General features: G+C 39.7%; 1 protein-coding gene across 6 annotated transcripts in view; it reads left to right on the top strand.

Annotated features, from left to right (window-relative positions):
* SOX5 (SRY-box transcription factor 5) overlaps window positions 1–17,112 on the top strand; it is a 537,054-nt gene that overhangs the window by 187,771 nt on the left and 332,171 nt on the right. For all 6 annotated transcript variants that reach the window (XM_042470201.1, XM_042470204.1, XM_042470199.1 and 3 more), the window contains one exon: window positions 14,083–14,293. In XM_042470201.1, the coding sequence (XP_042326135.1) occupies window positions 14,083–14,293 (211 nt within the window). The remainder of the gene's footprint in view (window positions 1–14,082; window positions 14,294–17,112) is intronic.

The raw sequence follows: 17,112 nt of genomic DNA, 5'->3' as shown, positions 1-17,112 counted from the left end.
AATAATAATAATAATAATAATAATAATAATAATAATAATAATAATAATAAACAAAACTTTTATTTCTAGCCCACTTTTTGTAAAAACAATCAAAGCAGCTTACAATGTTAAAAGAATACACCATATATACAAAATACCCCACCCCCCAAAAAAAAGTATTAAACAGTTTAAGGTTAAAATTACATGAACAATTAAAACAATAACGGTGGGCAGAATCATCAGATATATGTGGGGGGTTGCTACATGGCTGAGTAATTTATTCTGGAAACAACTAAAAATTATCTGCAGTTGGCACTCTCAGCTTCAGTAATTCAGTCATTACTAGAAGGAATGGATGAGGATGAGGATGATGAGTTGGTAGTGATAGTGATGAAGATGTTGTTTATGGACCATTTGCACCATGCCCACATGAGTATGATTCATGAAAAGAATGGTAGAAGAAATGAGAATGAAGAGGTAGAGATGCTTGAGGAATGACCCATTTTTCAAGTCTCTACCTCAAGGACTAATGTGCAAATAAGAATTTAGATATTCTTTGCTGTCATTCCTCTTGGAGGTTCTGGTGTAGTTCTGGACTCAAAAAGACAGTCTCATTGCATCAAGAATGTTTTTTTTTCCTCATCCAAGTGCTTTTACTTTTCATATTCAGCAAGGCAGCCTTTTTAATTCTGTTCATTTTGTTTTATTCAGCAAAGCAACAATTTTATTTTTATACATATATAGAGATGCATAAAATCCAGCTTTGGAAATGGGTAAAATCTCACAATGTCCCCAATTCCTGCTTTAAAAAATCTTGTCATATTTCAGTGAGGAGAAAAATGTTCACACTGCCCCATTTACTGCATAAGGATAAACTGTATCAGGCTTTACTTCCCTAGACTATTCCCCTTTTGAAGTCAGTCGGTGGCCATCCTTGTGTCTTATGATAACAGATTCCAGCGTAACTGTCTGCTATGTGAAAAAGTACTTCCTTTTAACTATTCAGCATCTCTAGATCACTCCAATGGCTTTAGTATCATGTGAGGAGAAAAAAGTCTCCCTATCCACTTTCCTCATGCCATGTGTCTATCTCCACTCCACACTTTTTCTGAAGCAAACCCCCCCCCCTCCCCATGCAATGTAAACCTTTCTTACCAGGAGATGTCATAACCTTTTTATTCTGGCAGGATTTCAGCAGTTGGCTGACTGTTGGGAAAAGGGCTTTTTAACAGATTGGTGCTGTGTTTCTCCCTTCCTGCAAATATATGTGTTTTAAAATTGCTTTGATTTCTGGCGTGTTTCAATATTTATAGTCTATTTGTGTTTTAAGGGGGTGCCAGTTCACCACTTGCTTCACCCCCTTTTATATCCTCATCACTGTTATCTCCCCTGCTTCTCATCATTCCAATAAGTAAGTTAGTAAATAAATAAATAACAATGTTAGGAGAGGCCTATTGACTCATTTTGATTTTCAATTAACTTTGACAAACATGAATCACTCTATCAAGGAAAAGATTTTTATCCAAAAAAGGGGTATAGGTTTTGTTTTGTTTTTAAAGTGATTAGCAGGATGCCCTAAAAGCACTAGGTCTGATCTTGGAAGCTAAACAGAGTCAGTCCTGGTGACTATTTGTATGGGAGACCAACAACAAATACCAGGTGTTGTAGGCTATATTTCAGAAGAAGGACCTGGCAAAACCACCTCTAAGGGTCTGTGCGCATGGTCCATGTTCCCCTTGGCCTGGCATTGCCCTGTCCAGATGATGGAGGCCATTAACCGTGGGCCATGACTGAAAGATTCAGATGCTGATCCAATAATTGCAGACTGGACCAGGACCCAAAGGGGTCATGATTGGTCAGAAAAGACCAGCTGTTTGCCACAGAGTTTCCTAGAAACTCTGCATCAACAGCAAGCAGATCAAACAGCCCTGCATGACTCTTACCTGCTGCTGCTGTTGTGTCTGTTCCAGTAGCCCCCGCCATGGTCTGCCATTTTGGAATGGGGTGCATGACCACATGAGTGTAGCCAAGGGTCCTGGTTCCATTCTTATGGACCATAGTTACAGCCTTTGGAGTGGGTGCAGTGGCGATGGCAGGTAAAGGGTGCATGTCAGCAGCAGATCCATGGCTTGGTGGGCTGGTGTGTGAACACCCACAAATGACTGTGTTGGCCCAGGAACTAACCTGGATGGAAACTGCAGCCTGAATACCACAGGGTTGCTCCATGGTATTTTGCCCATATGTTTTGGCCCTCAGTCATCCTTACTGAAGAAAACTATGAAATTCATTAGGTTGCCATAAGTCGACAGGTAACTTGAAGGCGCTTGTGTGTGTGTGCGCGCACACGCACACACACACAGAGGATGATTTGAAGACTGCTATTCCAATGCTACTTCTTTTCTCCTTCAGACTTGAGCCCCATCTCCTTGACATCTGATTATGTACATACCTACAAATACAGGCATTCCAAATAAATAAATCAAAATCCAAAACACTACTGGACCCAAATATTTTGGTTAAGAGAGGCTTTATTATAAAATGATGTAACTTGCATCTTACAGGCTAAAGTGCAGATCAGAACTTAGCTACCAAACCTTGGTGCACTCCCAGTGTTTTGATGCAGTTCTTTGCAATATGTACATTTATGTTTACATATCCATGATCAAGCAAAAAATGTGTTTGACATTTCACCCATATTTAGGGTGCATTTTCCTACCTTTTGGAGATTAATGGAGAACTAGGAGGTAAGGGATTTATGAATGAATATATGCCAAAGTCTCACTGGTCAGAAACTATAAAATACTTGCATGTCTTTATGTGGATATAAGCAATCTATATCATTTCAGCAACAAGTGATATATTAATTAACTAGCAACTTCACTTTTAGTGAGCCAGTAAAATGTTCTTTGTAAGCAGTGGATTGTTGTTGTTTTTATTTTTAAAAAAAATCCTTAAAATAGTTACTCTGGTAATTCTGTAGGAGAGAGCTGGTTTCCTGGTTTTTTTTTTTTTGGGGGGGGGGTGAGGGTAAGTAAAAAAGAGAAAGAGAAAGGATTAATTACATTTTGAATTTATCACCAGTCAAGAGAGAGAAATAATAGGAAGAGAGGTTAAAACTATGTTATCTGTGGGAGTTATGAAATGGGGCTATGCTTGTAAAATTACAGTTTAATGCAGATCGGGGAAGAAAATAATGCAAAATCCAGATAATCGAGGGGAGGAAATCACTTGGAAAAGGAGTAATGGTGAAAAAAGGTTTAGGTGTGACAGAGCAAATTAGATGTGAGCTTCCTCTGAGGCAGGGAAGGGAGAAAAGGAGGTAACAAGGAGGTAATTGTCCCGCTTTTCATAGCTTCTGGTCAGATTACATGTAAAATGTTGTGTTCAATCCCAGGCACCTCAAAAGATGTCAACAAATTGGAGGGATTTCAGATGTGAGGAAGAGAAATGATGAAAGAGCTTCAGGAACTCATTAGTGGAGAAAGATTGAGAGAGCTAAATATGTATACAGAAAGGCTAAATGTGGCAGGATAACTGCCTGAGAGGATGTCAACATGCGCAGACACCAAGGAAGGAGAAGAAGGTGGTTTTGGATACTGAAGGGGAGCATTAAGGGGAGTTAACAGTATCAAATTAAGTCAAGGAAAATTCAGTAGCAAGATGGAGGAATATTTTCTCTCATTTTTGTCCAGCCTGTAGCACACTGGTCCTGAGTTTACTGGGTGGAAGAGCCTTTCCTAAAACAGGGCATTTGACTATCAGCACACTCCATCATTGCAGAAGCACTTTATAGTGAAAGGATTTGTTGGAACCCTTATTTGTGTATACTTTCCTTTTTCGGTTATTAGTAGAACTGAAACTCTTGTCATGGGGTAGTGGCTTGAGTGTTCAACTACGACTCTGGAAACCAGGGTTTGATTCTCAGCTCAGCCATGAAACTCACTTGGTGACCCTGGGCAAGTCATAATTTCTCAGCCTTGGGGGAAGGCAATGGCAAACCTACTGTAAATAAATCTTGCCAAGAAACCCCCATGGCAGGTTCACCTTAGAGTCACCATAAGTCGAGAATGACTTGAAGGCACACAATACACACAGGGATCTTCTGAAAGATACTGGACATATGTTTCCACTGACTTAGCTAGCTAGGGCTCATGGAAGTTGCCACCCAACATCATCCAGAAAGCCATATCTTCTCCAGCTTTGATGTTTATATTGAGAAGACAATAAGGGCAAGAAAGTCGATGAAGGGTTGTTTAGTGAATGACAGCATATATCACTTTGTGAGTTAAAGATGGGGGTTTGTCAGCCCCAAGCTATTTGAAGGACTGTATTTTTCCCAATGAGCCTACTGAAGCTTTAAGATCTGCAGGGGAAACACTTCTCTCTGTCCAAATGCCTTCACAGGCATGGTTGGTGGGATCACAGAAGAAGGCCTTATCCATGGCTGTTCCTGCACTTTGCAACTCCCTTCCAGAAGAAGTTGGGCATGGGCACCTTCTTCTTTTGGTGACAGGTTAAGACCTTTCTGTCCCAGCAAGTTTTTATAAAATGATTTTAACAAAACTATTTTATGGTGATGTAGTATATGGCACACTTGTTAACCGAACAGCTGAAACCCTTGAAACTGATGGCACAGTCATGAAACTGGTTTCTTATTAACTTTGCCAAGTCAGCTTCAACATATGGTGACCTTATGTTTGAAATACCTTCAGGTTGCCCTATTATCAACAGCTCTGCTCAGGTCCTACATACTCAGGGCCATGGCTTCCTTGATTGGGTCTATCCATCTGTAATGTATTTTTCCCTCTTTTCCTAAGGACTTCTATCTTCCCAGCATTGTTGTCTTTTCTAGTGAGTCATATCTTGTCATGATATGTCCAGAGTACACCAGTCTCATCTTGGCTTCCAGAGAGAGAGTTAAGATTTGATATGCTCTAGGACACATTGATTTGTTTGTTTGTTTGTTTGTTTGTTTGTTTTTTAAGCACTCTGTAGTATCCACAGAACTCTTCTCTAGTGACCCATTTCAAATGAATTGATTTTCTTCTTATCAGCTTTCTTCATTGCCCAGGTTTCACAACCATAAACAGGAACTGGAGATATAATGGGATGAACAATCTTAACTTTAGTATTCAATGATATATTTTCAAACTTCACGATCATGTCTAGTTCATTCATAGCTACCCTTCCAAGTCTTAGCCTTTTTTCTTTTAATTTTAATTTTAATTTATGACTGAGCCAAGGTATGGAAAATCTTGAACTGTTTCAAGGTCTCTTTTGTATGCTTTAAAAATATGTAAATAATCTGTGATCAGTATTTTTGTTTTCTTAATCTTCAACTGTAAACCTGCCTTTGCACGTTCTTCCTCGACTTTCCTCAGTAATCATTCTGAGTCTGCTATTTTCTACTAATAGTATAGTGTCATCTGCATATCTTAAACTGTTGATGTTCCATCCATCAGTTTTCATGTCTCCTTCCTCCAAGTCTAGTCCAGCTTCCCATATTATATATTCAGCATGCAAGTTAAACAGATAGCGTAGTAAAATGTAGTCTTGCCAGACGCCCTTGCTAATTGGAAACATTTCCATTTTTCTGTATTTTGTACTGATGTCCAGATTATACATCAGGGCAGTCAAATGTAGTTGACAAGCAATCCAAAACTTTTCCTGATGTACAAAATCAAAGGTTTTGATATAATTTATAAATTACAGACTGATTTTCTTCTAAAATTATTTGGTGCACTCCATTTTCCATCATGTGTTTGCAATATGATCCTCTGTGCCTCTTCCTTTCCTGAATCCTCCTTTGACTTCTGGCATTTCCCACTCCATATATGATAAAAGTCTTTGTTGTAGAATTTAGAGTATCACTTTGCCTGTGTAGGATATCAGTGCAATAGTTCTATGGTTATTGCAACCCCTGGTGTCCCCTTTCTTGAGGATTGGAATGTATATTTCAGCTTTGAATTACTTTGAAGTGATTTGCAAACAGCTTACAAATAAATTGCCTAAAACAAACCAGTGTACATTTTCATGTATATTAGGGAGGTAAATCTTAAACTATTCAATTTTTAAATATAGGAACAAATACTTAAACTTTTCTCCATTCTTTGTGAGTTTTTGTGCATTAGTGATGATTTTTCACACTTCACATCTTTGTGAAAAATTTGACCAAAAACGTGGTTTTACATTTTAAAAAAACCTGTGAATTTTATGCAAAGGATGCTGCTCTCAGGCAATAGTTTGATAAAACAAAGAGAAATGAGTTTCTTGTTCCTGTTATTCAGAATAAACTGTTATGTAGAGTAATATTTTTTCAACAGAAATATCAAGGATAGCAAAGGGGCCCTTTTGTTTTTTACTTTTTAAGTATTTACACCACCCATAAAAATGCTGATGACAACCTGGCAATGCCTGATCACATCTGATGTTGGAAACAAAGCATGGTGGGACTGGTTAGTACTTGGATGGAAGACCAGTCGGTAATCCCTGGGAATCTCCAGGCAAGGCTAGTAAAGAATCTCGTCTTAAATCCTGAAGAGCAGCAGCTGATCAAAGGTTACAGTGGCTGCTGACACTCTGCAGAATTAACACAGTTTGATACCATTTTAATTGTCATGGCTCAGTGCTATGGAATTCTGGGATCTATAGTTTGTTGTATTATATTTTATTATTATTTTTATTTTAGTATTTAGTATTATTGAAATTTAGTGTTTGGTATTATATTTAATATCTTACTGTTTATTCAAACTGGTAATATTTGATATAAAAGAACTCTCTGAAAGAGAAGGCTAAATATCTCACAGAACTATAAACCTCAGAATTCTAGAGCATTGAGCTATGACAAACTACACTAATTCTGCAGTGTAGATGCAGCCAAAGGATTTGTGTAAGACAGCCTTCTGTGTTGATAGCCGTATATTCTGGAAACACTTCCTCCAGAAAATGATATGGGTTATATATGCAAAATTGCTGCTTTTGTGAAAAACAGCAAATTTGTACAAAAATGTGATTTTCATGCAACCCCCCCCCCCCAAAAAAAAAAACCCTGCATGTATTTTCTGTGCAGAATAATTTCCCAAAATATTATGGAGTGTGTGAATTCTAGAGAGGAACTGCTCAGGAATATCCATTTTCCCCACAATCAGAGAGAAAACTATAGGAATTATTTGTCTTAACATGTGACTACAAAGTAATCAAAGATTTTCATAACTACCATGTTGCCACATGCAACTACTTCTTGTCCTGTGCAGCCATCTCTGTGCATCCTGCAGGAGGTAGAGTACACATGACATATATGAATTGATTGCATATGCATCAGTTTAGCTAAACACTTAATTCAACAATAGATGGAATATTTATTTATTTCTAAGATTTATGTCCCGTCTTTCTCCCACAATAGGACTCAAGACAGTTTACAATAATTTAAGAAACAGAAGTACAAAAGTTTTAAAAAGATTTTAAAATGTTGATATTAAAACACAAGTTAAGCAGGCAATTCTAATACATTCAATTTCACTGGTCATCATTATAACTCAAAAACCAGTTCTGTATGCACATTTACATCCCCTCCCCTTCAATGGAGACCTCCAAGCTTGCATCTGCAAACCTGCCAGTCCATATATTATTGTCTTCAGACGGGTAGTTGTATTCATAGCTTTCTGGCTTGTAATTACCTAGATACAGGCAGCTGGATCAGCTCAGGTCAATTCAGGGCTCAGTTTGTTGGTGGGAGGGTGATGGGAAGGCAGCAAAGGAGAAAAAGGCTTGTACTAATATCATTGTGGTTCCTGGACTATAATTTGTGGTCTAAAATGTGTTTGCTGGTGGTCTTTATAGAGGAAGTTTATTTGCTGTTTCCAGCTTCAATCCAAAGTTGCAGCATTGATGATATGGGATTATACTGAATTTGAATTTCAAGGTACCTCTGCAGTTTTTTTCACATAAAACAAAACATTAAAAACTAAAGAAGACCAAAAAAAAAACCTATTAGGAGAACAGAAGTTATCTTACATGGTGTGTTTAACGCTGTTGTTTTACACTTCAGACTATGAAAAGTACTATCACCAAATGACCACTGACCTTGATCTACATCAAGGATGGGCAACTGGGTGGACAATCCCAGTAGCCCCTCACCACTGGTGATGCTGGGAAGGGAGATGACACTTGTAGTCCAACAACATCTGGAGGGCTAGACATTGCCCATCCCAATCTACATACAGTGAGCCCTCCCCTCCGTTTCAGATCCCTCCATGTAAGGGGAAATCCATGTGTGCAGGATTCAAATCCATGAAAACCCTTACAGGATGGCAATGGCAAACTCCCTCTAAAGAAACTCCCCAAGAAAACCTTAAGATAGAGTCATCGTAAGTCAGAAATGACTTGAGGGTACACAGCAACAATAATAACAACAACATACTGAGGATGGAGCAAACTTGTTTTCTGTTGCTTTGGAGACTACTTTGTCATGGAATCAAATTATGGGAAATGGGATTCAATATAAAGATTAGAAAGAATTTCCTGACAGTAAGAGCTGTTCCTCAGTGGAACATGCTTCCTTGGAGAGTGGTGGAGTCTCCTTCTTTGGAGATTTTTCAACAGAGGTTGGATGGCCATCTGCTGAGGAGGGAGCAAGCTTGTTTCTGCTGTTCCAGAGACTAGGACCCGGAGCAGTGGATGCAAGCTCCAGGAAAAGAGATTCCACCTCAACATTACAAGAAACCTCCTGACAGTAAAGGCTGTTTGACAGTGGAACACACTCCCTTGGAGTATAGTGGAGTCTCCCTCCTTGGAGGTCTTTAAACAGAGGCTGGATGGACATCTGTTGGGGATGCTTTGATTTAGACTTCCTGCATGGGAGGGGATTGGACTGCATGGCCCTTGTGGTCTCTTCCAACTCTATGATTCTATAATTCAGTTGTGTCTTCCTGCACGACAAGAGATTGGATTGAATGGTCCTTGGTGTCTCTTCCAGGTCTATGATTCTATAAATCTTTCACCAGGGATGGTGAAAATATGGCCCAAAACACACTGCAGTAATAATCCAGTTTGAGACCAGTTTAATTGCTCTGGCTCAGTGCTAGGGAATCCTTTGAATTTTACTTTCTTGTGGCATCAGAGCTCTCTTGACAGAGAAGGCCAAATGTCTCACAAAACTACAGGGCCCAGAATTTTTAAGCATTCAGCCAGGGCAGTTAAAGTGGTGTCAAATTGGATGATTTCTGCAGTGTGTTTTGGACCTATGGCACCAACAGCAGATTCACAAGAGTTCGTACAAAGAACCCACTTCACACCTTCTTTTCACCACAAGTGAAGAGAGGTATAGTTCATCAAGTGTAGCTCAGCAGTGAGCTGAATGATGCCAGGGGACATCATGGGTGGATATCTTCTTGAAGAGAAATAGGTATGCTTCTGCCTCAAATAAAAATAGCATAAAAACATTTATTTCAAAGTCTTTAACATTTCATCCATTGTTCCCATCTGCCTGAATTTACTTTTTGGCTTAGGGAAGGTGGCTGAGGGATGAGTGTCAGTGTGAGTCAGTGTACGATACGAAGTTCTAGCTACATAGAAAAGGGAAAAAATACTATCAAAATCTTTCTGAGTAATATCCAACATGTTCTTAAGAAATGATATTTTAGTAATACTTTATAAAGCAAAAAGGAGCAAGTACTTTTATAAAGACAAATGTGACATACACACACACACACACACACACAGAGAGAAAGAGAGAGAGAGAGAGAGAGAGAGGGATGGAATAAAGACTTTAAACTGGACAGGGAAGGAGGGGATGGGAACACTAGGTTAACTTGGGAGGAGGGGAGAGAAAATGTCCGGGATGAGGATAAGGTCTATTGTCCAGTGACGTGACTTTACCTGTCAATCACAAAGGTGACAAGGGGGCTAGATTAAGCAAAGCTTCATCAAGATTAACAAAGGAAGATTATTGACCTCATCGCGAAAGGGCAGAAGCCTGTTTTATCATTAAACCTTGGAAGTGGGATGTTCCGTCATTGATAGAAAATCTGTTTGGCAATGAGAACAGCAACTTTGTCTGTCATTATCACTGGATGGACTCCGAACACACAATTCTTTTATTCTTAATATGGAGGGGCTAGAAGCTGAGGGGGGAAGGTAAGGATCTGAGTGATTTCTGTACTGTTCTTCGAAGTGAAGAAACAAGAAACTATAGCAGGTCCTAGGGTAAGTACAATACCAGTTTGCAAGAGGGTTTGGAGAAGGGCTTTCTTTTTTTTCCATTTTTTTTAAAAAGAAGATGTTACTTTTTTGAGTTTAATGCTCCTGGACTGCATTGGATTTGCACGAGATTTGCAAGGCAAACTCGCTGTGCATGGAAACAACTACTAACCTCATAAAACTATTAGAAGGATTAACATAGTCAAAGGCTGAAATGTAATCAAACTTGAACAGGTGAATGGATTCCTAGTAGAGAGCAATATTCCAGAAAGCAGGTGACAGGGAGCAGGCACAGAGATAGCACTGAGTTTGCTACTGGGATAGTAACTATTGTTTACTAGAATTCATATGTATCTTGAACCTTAAAAAACATTCTAGTTTTTTCACAGAGTCTCTCATAGAAGATTCAGTTGGGGATAATATAAATATTGATATGCTTTGCTTTTAATATTTGGTCTCTACTAAGGATCCACCCCCTTGCAAATAGAGAATACAACCCCATTTGTGAAGAGCTCCCTCAAAAGAGTAGATTGAATTTAAACCTGTGCCTCTTTGGATAGATGTTTAAAAGCCTTTGAATAATTTTTCAGTACACTGATTAATTTTATTAATTAGTCTGTAATAACTATGACCCCCAGTTCTTATATACGTCAAGATGATAGTTCCTATTTTTGTGATGGGCACCAGAGAAAGAGTTGAGACAATTTGTTTGTATGTGCTGCATATGATTGAACTACTCTGCTTGCAAGTCCAAATGTTGTCTAAATGTTAAATACAGTGGTACCCCGGGTTACGAATTTAATTCGTTCCGCCGCCGCGTTCGTAACCCGAAAATCTTCGTAAGCCGAAAAAGCCATAGGCGCTAATAGCGAAAGCCGCGATTTCGTGCGAAAAAGCGCCGAAAAGCACCAAAAATTTTTTCGTAACCCGAAATAACCTTCGTAACCCGGAACAGTTTTTTTTCAATGGATTTTTTTCGTAACCCGGAAATTTCGTAAGGCGGCGCATTCGTATCCCGGGGTACCACTGTATTTAGGAAAAGCCAACAGGTTAATATAACATATGCTTCTGTACAGGGGGCAAAAGTCTGGGCTCTCCCTACTGCTACAGGCTTCTGCAGGTCTTCCATCACTTTGCTGTTAAGCATTTATTTAAGAGACTTTTTTTGTTCTGATGCAAACTTACACTGTTGTTTAGTTAGCATACAGTCTTGAGGCTTGCTAAGATCCAAATGAGATTTTGAGACGTACTGTGTGATGTTGGTCTTCTCAGGCCCTATACTACTTATTTGAATGCTTCCTGAGTTCAAAAACCACTTCACTTTTAGAAAGGTAGCATGAGAAGGGGAAGGGTTCTACCCCAATGTTCTTCCCATTGTTCTAGTTTTGTAGGGTTTTTATTTATTCATTTTTAGGAAAATTCAAGTATATAATTCCCCTATATGCATTGTGTTGTGGTTCAGTAAGGATTATGTCATAAATGTTGTGGTTCAGTAAAGGCTATGCCACTTGCTTTTTTTTTTTTAATTTGGATGTGTAGGACAATGCTTTGCTGACCAAAGCTACTTGATAACTTGAAAGTCTGTATGTCACAATATGTTGGCAAGAAAACAACAACATGCTACTATTGATATTAGCAATTCTGTTGTGGTCAAAGGATATTATTTATTTATCACACTCAACACCGAATGTGTTGACTAGAAATTGTTGTTGTTATTGTTGTGTACCTTCAAGTAATTTCTAACTTATGGCCACCCTAACACGACTCAATCATGGGAGTTTTGTGGCAAGTTCTGTTCATAGGTGGTTTGCCATTACCTTCCTTTGAGTCTGAGAGAGTGTGAGTTGCCCATATACACCCAACAATGGGTTTCCACAGCCGAGCAAGGTTTTGAACCCCAGTCTCCTGAAGTCCCAAGTATAATCTGCAATGCAGGAATAAAGCAGTTTCCCACCACTATAAGTGGCATGGCTCAATGCTATCGGATTCTGGGATTTGTAGTTTGTGATCTATGTAGCCTTCTGTGTCAGAGAGCTTTGGTATAAGGACAACATCATTTCTACATCAATAAAAACAACAACAAATGAAACAAAGCAAGGGCAGAGGGTTTCCCCTCCAAATTGCTACTATGAACACTTTAGGGATGGAAAGAACTGGACTTAAGGTACTTATTCTGCACAAAATTGTAACTTGTAAAAATTTATTTTTCTATTCGGAAACTGTTCTGACCCAGCAGATACTCAAACTTCCAGCAAATGTATGTTTTATGGAAATGTATAGATATGTGTGAGTAAACAGAATAACGCTTAGGTCCATCTCTAAATGCATTTCAAAGTTTCAGAGACAGTTTGTTTCTAACCATCATGTGCAAAATGCAGGATGCACTTCTGATTGCCAGCTGAACAAGGGTGAAGGCCCTGTGACCTATGCTGGAATAGGAATCTGGCAGGTCTGTTATGTAACAGTACTACCATGTGCCAGGACATCTGGCAGATCCTTTCTCATGGAGGTGGCACCTCCACTCTCAGTTCTATGGGCTCTCCTTCAGCAGATGCCCTGGGTATGCAAGAGCCACCCAGAATCTTATTCTTGGATTGCTTCTGGAGCAATCCAAGTACAATCTGTAGCAGTTATGGAATAGGAGAGTAGATCTGCATCCCCAGCAAGAAATCTACCAGCCTCACTTGCCATGTTTAGGAGAAAGCAATCCTACAGTGTCCTTAAAAATCAACCACAAAAAGGGATGAACTTAAAAAGGGATCCAGTTGTGTGAATCTTCAGAGATTAGTGTACACTAAATGCATGAGAGATTCCTGCAGCAGTTTAAAGACTTAAACATCTTATGGCATAGCTTTTTGTAGGTGAGCCTTCATCTTCAGATCCATGTAAAGTCTTTCAACACAATTATAGCCCAGCAACAGAAGAAACAGTTTAAGATACACAAACAACATGAAACTAAAAGACAAAGGAGGAGGAGGAGAGAGAAAGAAATAAAGACCAAAACGTGAAGGAGGGGGAGGTGGATGATGTTTGAAATATCAGAAGGTGTGAAGAAGGCTGGTTTCATCAGGACAGAACAGAAAGTGGCTATTAAGAGTCAAATCCATTAAAATAGGTGAGAATATTCTGGGTGACTTTAATGAGAGCCAGATCTCACCTTTGCTGGAGAAAGATGTGTGCTTATGTCATTGGGTTTGCCATTTGCAAGCATCATTAGGACCACTCTTGTTCCAGAGGCTTTGTCTTTAAAAGAGTGTTTAAAAAAAAAACGTAAAAGGGAGATGAAAGTGGAGTGGGGAGAGGGAATAAATTAGAACGATCTGATCAGATCCATGGAGAAAAGATAGTTACTTAAACCATGTATTGGGGAGGGGAGAGGATGAGGCCATTGTAGTATGGCATATCCTAATATTAAGCACTTTTAAAGGGGGGGGGGCAGGAAATTAATAGTGCTTTGTCAAAACAAAGAAGAAGAAGAAGAAGAAAGGTTTTAAAAAGTCCCCAAAGGTTGGACATAAAAAGCTGTAAAAGAGGAAACAATTAATGGTAATCCATAATGTTGTTATTGGAAAACCTGTGAACATTAATTGTTCTCATTTGGAGGAAAAATATATATAATGTTTCTCTCCAGAGCGCTAATCTTTTCTCACTTCAGCCTGTAATCTTAGTTTATCCTTGATGGAAAGGCTTTGTTCTCTGTGTTTTTGAAGCTATACTTCTTTTTCTTCTTCCTCTTCTTCCCCCCCCCCCAATTAAATAAAGATTTTGACAGAGGAACAAACAGCAATGAACTCAAATGAACAAAGGATTGTTATTTTTTCTTTTCTTTGTGTGCACATGTCATTGCACACACACACACACATACACTCTGAAGAGGTGTTTCATTTGGTCTTATTTCTCTTTCAGGAAGTTGATGGCAATAAAGTGATGTCTTCATTTGCCCCACACAACTCATCTACCTCACCCTCGAAGGCAGAAGAAGGTGGGCGTCAAAGTGGAGAATCCTTCTCCAGTACAGCCCTGGGTACTCCTGAGAGACGCAAAGGCAGTCTAGCAGATGTTGTGGACACGCTAAAACAGAGGAAAATGGAGGAGCTCATCAAAAATGAACCAGAAGGTAAGGCTTTACAAATAAGAAGAATTGTTCTTCAATTTCCTATCGGTTGACACCTCGAGACACTGAAGCATATTATATTGCAATGAGTGCTGAAGCACCTGCTGAGTCTTCCCCTCAACTAGTGCTTGTGTTCACAGGTCAACCTAAACCATCATTTAATGCTGCAAGGGTGAGACACAGTGACCCCATTCTCATGCACTCATACCTCCTCTTTCCTCCTCAATCACAGTTGTGTAGATCAGAAACTCTGTTTCTGTTTTTCTTTAACTGTAGCTTGTAGTGTGTCACCCAAACCATAAACTGTGCTTAATCTTAAACAAATTGTTCACCCAAAAAAGGCAACTTCATAATCCTTGATCTGAAGTTTGCTTGTTTAATCCAACAGCTGTTGACATTAATCATGGTTTGTCCAAGTTCCTATGACACAACAAACTGTGATTAAAAGCTTTCAAACTCTGGCCATGCCAGAGAAAGAGAAGGAAGGGAGATATTTGGACCAAGGTTTGTCTACAGCAGTACTTCTCAGGCTATCTGACGTGGGGAAATGGCAATTATTTTTCCCCAGTGTGCCAAGGACCAGCATCATATTTGTGGCCGCTGTCTACTGTTTCTTTGTTTCTTGAAAGTTTTCCAGGGATCAGCATCAAACTGGCATGGGGCCCAGGGACTAGCACTTCAAGTAGCACTGCTTCACAACACCTCCCTGTAACAGTAAGCCATGCTTTAGTGTGAAAATTAATCCATAGTCTTATTAAGAGTTTGGTTTTTTTTTTCTTCCCAGATTAGAACTCCTAGAAACACCAAACTAGAATGGCCATGGGCCATGACAGCTAGAGAATTTGGGGAATTGTGATCCAAAATGGTAACATTTCCAAGTTATGGTTTGTTTGTCTTTCAGATATGCAAACAAACATAACCTTATTCATGTGGAAATGCTCTCTTCTTTCCCTACCACACTAACTTCAATTGTAAAAAGAAGTTGTTCATTATTTTTCCCCACATTGTTGATGTTTTCAGTAGCCTGCTCAGGTACCTCAAGAGGGTTTAGTCAAGTCATATTTCTTAGACTCGTTCCTGATTTTGGTGTTGGACTGTTTGAAAGTTCTCAAAGCAGTCTGGTTTTTTAAAGTCAACTGAGGCACGTTACAGACCGCCCAGAAGGGGCAGTCTCGCGCCACTGCTGGTTGCTCCGCGAGGGAGCCGCAGCAGCCAAACCACGCAGCTCCCTCACGGAGCAAAAAGAAGCCCCAAAAATGGCGCTTCCTTCCGTGGCGCGGATATGATGCTGCGAGGCGCCAATGGTGCACTCGCAGTGTCATATGCGCTGCACAACGTGCGGACACAGCGCGTCCGCTACATAAAGATAGCAGCCCCATGTGGAAAGGCGGGATATAAATAAATAAATATGCGGCCTTTAATAAGGAGACTTGAGATAATAGGCTTAGTCACTGCGTTTCCCTGCATTCTTTGAATTAAACTTGCTTTGAATCGAATCTTCTTTGACACCATGTTATATAGTGATAAACTTAGATCAATTAAACTGATTTTTAAATTAAAGTTTTTCTTAACAGAATTTTAAGTAGAGAATATTACTATTAACTAGTTAGTTTTTAATTTTTAATACCTGTTATTAACCTACCTAGTCTTGCCATACCTCTGCCACTATTGTCATCTGCTATGGTTTTGTGGAGCAATAAACTTTCCTCATTTATAAAAACAGTTTACTGTTTTATCAATTGTTAAGGTCCTGGGAGATCTGACTATGCTGGCTTGGGGGAATTAGAGTGATGTAGTCTAAAGAGTGACTTTTCAAGTTCTGGGTGTATAGAGATGGATCCAGGCACTGAAGAAGACCTTTGAGGATCTCCAAGGGGTAGATAGAGATGATGTAATGAAGTCTTAAACACAACAGAATTCTTATATCCCCATTCACTGTCTCATCACTGCAAAAGGCTCACCCCATAAGAGAAATTGCAAGGAGTTAAAAGAGATAGTGTGCCATTATGACACCATTATGACTTAAGATTTTGTATTTTTCTTCTCCACTGAGGACTTCTTGGGGAGAGATGCCAGCTTTGGGTGCTTGGATTTCTCTAACCTGGCTTTCCTGATTTGATATGTACCTAAATGTCTCCTCCTCCTCCTCCTTATCATCATCATCATCAACATCATCATCATTATCTTCTGAGAAACCTATCAATTTCTCATTAGGCTCATTCAGGGATTGTGAGATATCCTAGGGATAAAATCATGCCTCAGTTCAATCCAATTGTTATCCTCAAGTAATGGAAATCCACTGAATCGGGGGCGGGTTATAGACCGCCGCTTTGAGGCGGTCTGCTGCCGCCGCTTGCTCCGTGCGGGAGCCGTAGCAGCCACACCGCACGGTTCCCGCGCGGAGCAAAAAAGGAACTCCAAAATGGAGCTCCTTCTTGCGGTGCCTCTATGACGTCGTGAGGCACCGCTGGCGCATTCGCAACATCATAGGCGCCGCGACACATTCGGACGCTATGCGTCCGATACGTAAAGATGGTGCCGTATTAGACCCAGGGGCGTCTAGAAGAGATGCCCCTTTTTTAAAATGGGACGTCCTGCGGACGTCCCAAGTGCCAGTGTGTAACCGGCCAAAGTCTCCACTGATTCAATCCACTGTACATAGTTGGGACTTCACAATTACATTTAGATCAGGAAACTTCATGATGGGAACAGTATCTGGTAAAGGTCTTTATAGGCTCTCCATAGGTTCCAGTCAGTCCTATATACTGTGGAACAATTGGGTGTTTGAGCTTTTTGTTTGGCTTGGTTATTCTTTGAATGTG

This window comes from Sceloporus undulatus, chromosome 5 (genome assembly GCF_019175285.1).
Source record: "Sceloporus undulatus isolate JIND9_A2432 ecotype Alabama chromosome 5, SceUnd_v1.1, whole genome shotgun sequence".
NCBI classification, from domain to species: Eukaryota; Metazoa; Chordata; class Lepidosauria; order Squamata; family Phrynosomatidae; genus Sceloporus; species Sceloporus undulatus.
This window is presented reverse-complemented; position numbering and strand designations above follow the sequence as displayed.